The 9,327-nt window shown below is 41.0% G+C and overlaps 2 protein-coding genes across 2 annotated transcripts in view; one reads left to right on the top strand and one right to left on the bottom strand.

The window, feature by feature from the left end:
* LOC134225929 (dynein regulatory complex subunit 2-like) overlaps nt 1-8,938 on the bottom strand; it is a 40,067-nt gene extending 31,129 nt beyond the window's left edge. The window contains exon 1 of the mRNA XM_062706373.1: nt 8,871-8,938. The gene's annotated coding sequence lies outside the window, so the exon portion shown is untranslated. The remainder of the gene's footprint in view (nt 1-8,870) is intronic.
* Nucleotides 2,130-2,952, top strand: LOC134225926 (histone H3.3A-like). The gene has a single exon (XM_062706365.1). It carries the CDS (start codon nt 2,232-2,234, stop codon nt 2,640-2,642), a length of 411 nt encoding a protein of 136 aa, XP_062562349.1. The 5' UTR covers nt 2,130-2,231; the 3' UTR covers nt 2,643-2,952.
* Nucleotides 8,939-9,327: the final 389 nt, after the last annotated feature.

Genomic DNA, 9,327 nt, shown 5'->3' on the forward strand with positions numbered 1-9,327 from the left:
TACAAAACATAACATTTTCTTAAGGCACATTTATGAAATCACAATGAAGCGTTATGAACTTTTACGCTAGACACGAATAAATCCATAACCCTGCCTTATGAATTACGGAAGTAGCATTTGGAGGCCATAACCACGCCTTATGAATTTCGTAATTTTAAGGAAGCATCTTAATTAATTCATAATGCAGATTTATGAATTCGTTATAGCATTTTAAGATATATTAATCGATTTATAATGCTGCATTATGAATTTCTAAATCGAGTATATTGAAAATTTTCTTGAATTATTAGCACGTGTTGGATGTCAGATATTAAAAAATTTGGTTCATTCATTGTTATGCATATATGTACAAGTCATTTCAAATTCGCGTTTCGGTTGTATCGAACACATCGAGGGGGTATGAATATGTAAATAACCGGCGTTACTTATCTTAATCGAATGTTCCTTTGCACATGATGCAATTATTATTTTACCGTTGAACTTATATTACTCACCGTTCACTTGAGAACACTTAATCTTTTTTTTAGACCCCCAAGATATGCAATACAACCGCACGACTTGAAAACTTTGCAATATGTGAGAACATGATTCTCTTGACAGAAGCTCTTTCTTCCGATTAGGGTATAACTAAAATGAGCATCATGTCTTTCATAGAATGCCTTATGATTTCCTTCAAATCAGCTTTGAATAAAATACTGAAAGGTGTCTTATGAAATTCACTACATGTAACGAATAAACAACATACGTCCCATAATGAAATTTAAAGAGCTCAAGATGAAAAGCATAAGAGACTTATGTTTCGACAATTTTCAACAATCTTGTAGATTCATAATTTTTGCCTTATGTATTTCGTATGTTCATTTGCCTGAGTGTAAGATTCTATGTTAAGATCAATGTCTGTTGAAAAAAAATATATTTTAAAAGCTTCTAAGAAAAGTTTAGGTCAAATGACATGTCAGTAAAAAAAACAATTGAGTTTGAGGGGGTAATAATTAAATTTCATTGAAATAAATATTCGTTTACGCATTCGATGAAAATTTCATTTAGGGTACAATTTTTTATCTCTATGTTTGCATTTCTTTTAAGACAATATAACTCACGAACGGTTGAACCGATTTCCAAGATTTCCTCACTGATCGGTTCATCTTGGGATCAGCTGTGTTTGTACATTCTAAGAATTGATCACTTAGCCCGTCAAGCTAAGTTGGAAAATTATCAAAATGCCACGGTTTCATGAGTTCTGAAGAAAGCCATCAAGCTCGAACTGAAATCGAATCTTGTGCGACACTGCAATCAACTACATAAATGATTGACAGATTAAAAATGAAACCCAAGTGATATCGGGCAGATTCACCTAGTGTAGAATAGAATAGAATTTGACTTAATTCAAATCTATACATTTTACAGGATAAAAATTAGTTAAACATTCTAAATATTTACCTTACAAAATTTCAAATCAGGGTAACCTCCCACCCTACCGGCATTGAATGAAAATGCTAATCTTTCTCAAGGTTACCCATTTATATATTGTTTTGATCCATTCATACAAGGTACAGTTACGCATCGAAAGAGCCCGGCTTCCGAAGTAAATAGCGTCTACACCGCTGTTGCATTTGTATTGTTTTGGCGCGTCCCTTCATAACAATTTCATCCTGCAAGGGGCAGTGCGAGCTTATAGTGAGGAAAATCTAAAACATTTTCATTGCACTTCCCGTTCCACATCATATGCAGCTATACCGTTATTCATTGAACATTGCAAAGAGATTGTATCAAGGATTGTATTCACAGTTCCAGCGTGCTCTCATCACTTTGATGGCGAAATAGCGCGCGCCAAAGCTTTTTGAATTTTGATGTCAGTGGGGTTGCGTTGCGTGCGTGATCTCGCCGTCGTCATCATTCAATACATCACCCTTCTGATGGGTCCGAGGTAAATAAAAACAGAGAACAAAGTAGAAAGCAAAAAGGATTTGGAATACATACCCCACCAGCTTGTGCGCATGAGAATGTGTGAGTGAAATCCCGGTGCATTTCGGCGTTTTCGGATCTTTCACAACAAAAGCGTCGTCTGCTTTTCGTTGGTAGAATTTTCCCGCCAATCCAGTATGTGATAAAAAGGGTCCGCGTTCGGGTGCCGAACATCAGTATTCGTGTGCATATCGAAGTGTTTAGATCTTGTGATCAATCAGTGAACCCTAAAAGGACTACCAGCCGAATCGAAAGCCGAAAGCAAAATGGCCCGTACAAAACAAACAGCCCGTAAATCAACCGGAGGAAAGGCTCCGCGCAAACAGCTGGCCACCAAGGCAGCCCGCAAAAGTGCCCCGTCCACCGGAGGAGTGAAGAAACCCCATCGCTACCGTCCGGGAACGGTCGCCCTTCGTGAAATTCGCCGTTACCAGAAGTCGACGGAGCTGCTGATCCGCAAGTTGCCGTTCCAGCGTTTGGTGCGTGAAATTGCGCAGGATTTCAAAACGGATTTGCGTTTCCAAAGCGCTGCGGTTGCAGCCCTGCAGGAAGCCAGCGAAGCCTATCTGGTCGGCCTGTTCGAGGACACCAATCTTTGCGCGATCCATGCCAAGCGCGTCACCATCATGCCGAAGGATATTCAGCTGGCCCGACGCATTCGAGGCGAACGTGCCTAAGGAGGATTAGAGGATCCAAACCAAGGACGAGAATGGATGTGTGTATGCGCGAGCGAGTGACAAGTTGTGTTTTTAGATTTGTAAAACCGAACGAAATGGAATAAAACCAAATGGACCAGCCATAATGTGCGATTTTTGTCTGGAAGAGAGGCGTCTTTTTTTCGAGGGGTGAAAAACGGTTAAACGTCCATGGCAATTAGAAATAAGCGTATGTGTGTGTAATTCTTATGGAACTACGCGTCATTTCGAGATGCGAATGTATTTTATGTATGAGATAAAAATGCAGTTGAATTCTTAACAATGAATAAAATATGTGTTATTTACTTAAATATATTGAGAAAAAGGATCGTTCACCAATTCCTGCGGGGAAAGGGAGGAGGCTAGTTTAAGCCTGTTTATACGAGTTAAATTTAATTACAGTAATATCCCGATTTTATCACCCCCCCTGGTGAATTTTGAACAAAATCGGAAAAAATATATTAATTTTTTAATTCATTTTATCTGGGTGTGCGGATAGAATCGACTAACTGAAGCAAAAAATTTCTGTTGTGTCGGAACCAAACATTGAAGATCGTGGTTATGTTCGTTTTAGATCTTATATTGAGAAGTATTGTTATTATTCGGGTAAAAAAAACTTAGTTTAAGTTTTACATTCTTTGTAACAAATTCACATTATATTTCGAATGGATAATTAGTAGGAATGCAACTAAAAAGCACTCGTCGATTTTACGAGGTTCAGCAGCTGATTGGAACAGGAATGTATGTAAACCATCGTAAAGTCATGTATAGAGTCTCGCGCATTAGTGCGCCTTCATGCAGCATGGGAAGAGAAATTCGAAGAACGGGAAATGTTTGATACAGTCATACCTCGATATAACGTAACTCAATTTTTATTTTCGTTACGTTATATCGAGGTTACGTTATATCGAAGCAAATTTTTTTTACCCAAAATTTTTTTATAAATCTTTTTTATCAAAAATTTTTTTAACCTAAAATCAATGTTATTCATCCACCAGGGTGTTCCAACCTTTCTTACTGAACTTTTTTTTTTCAATTTTTTGATTTTTTTTATTTGCTTATCTTTGCTTATCTCGCAGATTGTGATCCCAGTCTACATAAAATCGTTTGTGCTGCAATATACGATGCTAAAGTGGAGGCGATATACGTACATATTGCATGGGGAAGTACCTATATGTCCTCCACTTTAGCATCTTATATGACATCATAAACGATCTTGTGTTGGCTGGAATGCTCTTCTTGCGTTGACATTGACATTGTGTTGTTACCGGCATAGTGTCGGTATGCTACCTTCTCATCAATGCTTCTCAGTGTGCCTCTTAAGACTTCATGAAGCATTGCAAAGAATATTGTAAGATTTGCGAATCGAGTCAGCTGGAACTGCCTCCCACGCTTTGGCGACCAAAAGATCTTCTATATTGGTTGACTATGGCCGGTTAGTCAGAGGACTCGGACTTGCGGACTCAAAAATAGACGAAGCCACTATGATTAATCTCTAAAAACGTGCTGACTAACCGTGTAGAGAGGGGGAGCACCCAAAAGTTGACGTGGCTACGGGTATTACAGACATAATCATGTCGTTTATGGGAGGCCTCCAGACCTTCAGCAAGAATTTCAAACTCATCGTGCTGATTCTCTGCGACCAAGTTACAATGGCTAGACAGCAGTGGAAGTCTCTGCTAATGTCTAGTAAGGAGGTGGAACGTGAGATACGCTTCCTTATTGATTAGAAGGAGTTGGTGGTGCGACTCTGTAGTAGTCCCACTGACTGAATTTCATCGGTAGGACAATCAGGGACTGGTGGGATGGGAAATTGCCATCACTAAAAAGCCGAAAATAAAAAGGAAGCGAGCCGTAAAACAGGCAGCAGAGGGGGTAGCTGCGGCAAAGAAAGAGGTGCTTGTAGAAGTAGGCTATTATGACGAAGCTACGCGGATGTCCCAAAGGCCGTGAGAGGAGAGAAAATACTCTCTGGTCAAGTAGAAGATGTCAACTGCATCTATAGGATGCAGAAGGGTGAGATGATTTTCGGGATCCTGCTCAGAAGAGTTCGGCGAACAAAACCTCGACTGTTGAGGGCCTGGTTGATAGGATTCATGTCGGAGCCCTATGCCTAATTGAAGTCATCCAATGCAAGGGTTTGGATCAAATGACTGAAGCCCGTAAGCGGGTGAAAAATCAGTGTAGAGTTGAGATCCATTAGTTTACCAAAGAGCTATGTGGGCACGCAGGTGATGAGCCTATATGTGTGCCCGCCAGGTAAGTCTGGCGGTAGCCAAGAAGTTGCTCGATAAGACTAAGTTGAAGATAGGATTGATGGTATGTTACGTGATTATACACCAACCACTTGTGGTCTGCTACAAGTGCTTCGGTTACGCTCATAACTCATTTCAGAACTGAACTTCGGCAGGAAATTTCGTTTAGTACTGATTCTCAACAAAATATTTTCGGTATCTCGGCAACCAAAACGTCACTTTTACTAAGATCTCGGCAAGAATCATGTTTACTGAAACTCGGTGGTGCCCACCCAGGGAAAATTTCGTGGAACTGAAAATATCTCAACTTCATCGAAAGCACAAGCATACTCGGCGATGTACTGAAGGATCGTGGATTCGACATCGTAGCGCTCTACGAGGTTTGTTAGAAGAGATCAATGATGCGAAAGTTTAGAGGTAATCATACCATCTATCAGAGCAGCGGGAATACACACGAGCTGGGAACAGCTTGCATAGTGATGGCCGATATGCAAAGGCGCGTGATCGGGTGGTGGCCGATTTATGAAAGAATGCGCAGGTTTCGGTTCAAAGGCCGGTTCTACAACTTTAGCATAATCAACCTTCATAGCCCATACTCCGGAAGCACTGATGATGATAAGGACGCATTATACGCCAGCTGGAACGTGAGTACGACATCTGCCCAAGCCACGACTTCAAAATCATTTTAGGAAATTTGAACGCTCAGGCTGACCTAGAGGATAAGTTCAGTGCCCACCGGCTGACGAACACAAACGGCCAACACACGCCTTCCATATCGGTACACCTGGAGATCACCACTGCAGACAGAATCACAAATCGATCATTCTGATCGATGGTTGCCACTTCTCCAACATTATCGACGTCATGACATATCGTGGCGCTAACATCGACTCTGATCACTATCTGGTGTGTGTTAAACTGCGCCCAAACTTATCCGTCATCAACAATGTTTGGTACCGACGACCACCGCAGTACCACCAAGAGCGACTGAAGCAACCTGATGTCGCCTCTGCATACGCACAGTATCTCGAGGCAGCGTTGCCGGAAGAGGGTGAGCTCGATGGGGCTCCTCTTGAAGACTGCTGGAATACAGTTAAAGCAGCCATTGACGACGCAGCGGAGAACAACGTCGGGTATGTGAAACGAAGTCGCAGAAGATGCAGACAGGTACCCGCTGTAGTAAGGTACCCGGCAGAACGTGGGACGCTGTAGACGGAAGCGGAGACAGCAGACCCGCCTTTTTCAGGAGAAGAAACGCCGCCTGGAAGAAGCGGAGTGCGAGGATATGAAACAGCTGTGCCGTTCTCAAGAAATACGCAAGTTCTATCAGAAGCTCAACGGTTTGGTGCCGCGAGCCGAGATGTACTGCCGTAATCTGGAAAAGTGACGTAACAGCCATTTTACAACATGCATGTTTTCCATTTTTCTGTTAAAGAGCTCGATGAGTAGTACTCGTTAACACCATTTTTGGAAAATGGCGTATACGTCACTTTTTCAGATTACGGCAGTGTACAGGGATAAGGATGGGAGCATCTTGACGGACGAACGTGTGTTGATCGAAAGGTGGAAGCAGCACTACGAGGAACATTTGAATGGCGCTGAGAGTACAGGCAGTGAAAGTCAAGGCAGCGAAGGAGATGACTACATCAGTTCCTCGGACGATGGAGGCAAGCCAGCCTTTAGGAAAGTTAGGTATGCCATCCAACACCTAAAGGCCAATAAAGCAGCTGGTATGGATGATATCGAAGCTGAGCTCACCAAGATGGGCCCGGATGGGTGGAAAGTTATCAAGCCGGCTTCGTTGACGGCCCAAGCCGGGTATAACAGCCAGGGTACGATTTTCAACAGTTCCTGTCAATTCATTTGTTTCGCGGATGACATGGACACTATCGCCCGATAAATTGGAGAGGTGGCAAAACTGTACACTCGACTGAACTGTGAAGTAATAAAAGTTGGTTTGGTGGTGAATGGGCGAAACCGAGCGTGACAGGGTCCGCCTGGGAAGCAATACTACGATATACGGGGATGCTTTCGAGGTGATCGATGAATTCGTCTACCTTGGATCGATGGGCAGGACATGTTGCAAGAATGCCGGATAGCAATCCTGCAAAGATGGTGTTCGCTCCAGATCCGGCAAGTACAAGAAGTCGTGGAGCGCAGCAAGCGAGGTGAGCTGACCAGGTACAGAACGACTTGGCGAGCATGGGGTGCATTCGAGGTTGTAGAGATGCGGCCTTGAACCGTGTATTGAAGGGTCAAATTGCTGATTCAGTATTTGCTATTGTAAGCTAAATGTAAGCTAAATAAACGAAAATGAATGAACCCCGACAGCCTCATTGAGAGGTTATGCCGGAGCGTGAACATTTGGAATGTGACGTCTCAAAATCTTAGATTCTTCCCTCCACCCTATGTCTGTTGAGGATGGTTCTAAAGTGGCCTAGAATTGAAAAAATATTTTTATACTCAATGAATCACGTTTATAATGAAATCTGTTAAAAATGGGAGCAAAAAAAAAGTTACGTTATATCGAGGTAAAAATTACGTTATATCGAGTTACGTTATATCGAGGTTACGTTATATCGAGGTATTACTGTACTGCAAAATAATTTTGCTTATGGGATTGATTTCAAAATATCCCGCTACTCGCTTGAGAGCAGAAAAGTGGCTCTATCCGCAGCACCCAGCATTTCATGAATCAGTTTATATGAAAGGTTAAATGAGTGATTGGTAGACAAAATCGGGTTGACAAAAAGATATTTTAGTTAGGGTAAAATGCCCAATAGTGGACCCTCAACCAATAGTGGACCCTCCAGGCATTTTTTCATTATTACAGCACAATGGAAACATTTTGCTATGAAATTCCATCGGGAGAACCTATCTTACAGTCCTATGATTTGATTACATTCATTGAAAATGCTATGGAAAGTAAAATTAGATGATTTCTTACAAATCTATAAAAAAATAAACACGAGTGTGTCCATTATAGGAACATTTTGGGGGGTCCATAACGTCCCAAAGGTCCTGAAACGAAACTTGAAAATCAAATGAAGTGTCAACTATAGGGAAGCAATTTCCTATTATGGACCCCCAGGGGGTCTACTATAGGGCGAATTCAGTCCGACTTTAAAATGTTAATTTCAAAGAATAACGTCGTGTATTTAAGTGTTTTATGTATGTATCGTGAAGAGGAGATGCAGAGCTTGATATTAGATCATGCAAAATTAATATTTTGAAAATTTCCACTTCTTATGTCAGGAAGAGCAAAATTTCGCTACTAGAGGGACCACTATTGGGCATTTTACCCTAGTTAGGGTAAAATGCCCAATAGTGGACCCTCAACCAATAGTGGACCCTCCAGGCATTTTTTCATTATTACAGCACAATGGAAACATTTTGCTATGAAATTCCATCGGGAGAAACTATCTTACAGTCCTATGATTTGATTACATGCATTGAAAATGCTATGGAAAGAAAAATTAGATGATTTTTTACAATTCTATAAAAAATAAACACGAGAGTGTCCATTATAGGAATATTTTGGGGGGTCCATAATAGGGAAGAAGAACGTCCCGAAACGAAACATGAAAATCAAATGAAGTGTCAACTATAGGGAAGCAATTTCCTATTATGGACCCCCAGGGGGTCTACTATAGGGCAAATTCAGTCCGACTTTACAATGTTAATTTCAAAGAATAACGTCGAGTATTTAAGTGTTTTATGTATGTATCGTGAAGAGGAGATGCAGAGCTTGATATTAGATCATGCAAAATTAATATTTTGAAAATTTCCACTTCTTATGTCAGGAAGAGCAAAATTTCGCTACTAGAGGGACCACTATTGGGCATTTTACCCTACTAGATAAAGATTGTTGCTTCGGTTCCCTTTGTTCTGCTGTCCGAAACATGTGTGGTACATACTAGCAACCCTATAACCCTATGGTATTTCTAGTACATACCTGTCAAATCGTATGGATTTTCCTTCTTTGACATTTAGCTCCCCTATCCTCGCCAGCAAATGATGTTCCGGACAGCGACAATCTTTATCTAGTTACTAAAATATCTTTTGGTTGACACTATTCATTTTTATTTATACATATCGGCCCGGCGACAAAGCTAGACCAAGCTAAAAGTGGATGGTGGTTGTAAGCCTTTTAGACAACAAATCTAGATTGCTTTGAGAATAGGTCGTATGTGCAAAAGAGAGGCTCTCTTGACTTTCATTCTCTTTCGATTATTATAGAACTATACTGCCGTGTCAAGCATATCTGTCCCATGTCAAAAAATATGCAACTGAGAAAAATGCGATTGAAGTTGGAAACATATTTTTTAGTTTGTAGCTAAATTGCCCCATGAAATTTTGATTAATAAACGTATATCGATGAAAATAGTGTATTTCTAATGACTTAGTATGTT

This window comes from Armigeres subalbatus, chromosome 3 (assembly GCF_024139115.2).
Source record: "Armigeres subalbatus isolate Guangzhou_Male chromosome 3, GZ_Asu_2, whole genome shotgun sequence".
In the NCBI taxonomy this organism is placed as follows: domain Eukaryota; kingdom Metazoa; phylum Arthropoda; class Insecta; order Diptera; family Culicidae; genus Armigeres; species Armigeres subalbatus.

Bases quoted from the DNA above. Each gene is read 5' to 3' on its own strand.
- LOC134225926 (XM_062706365.1), top strand. From the start codon at position 2,232: ATGGCCCGTACAAAACAAACAGCCCGTAAATCAACCGGAGGAAAGGCT.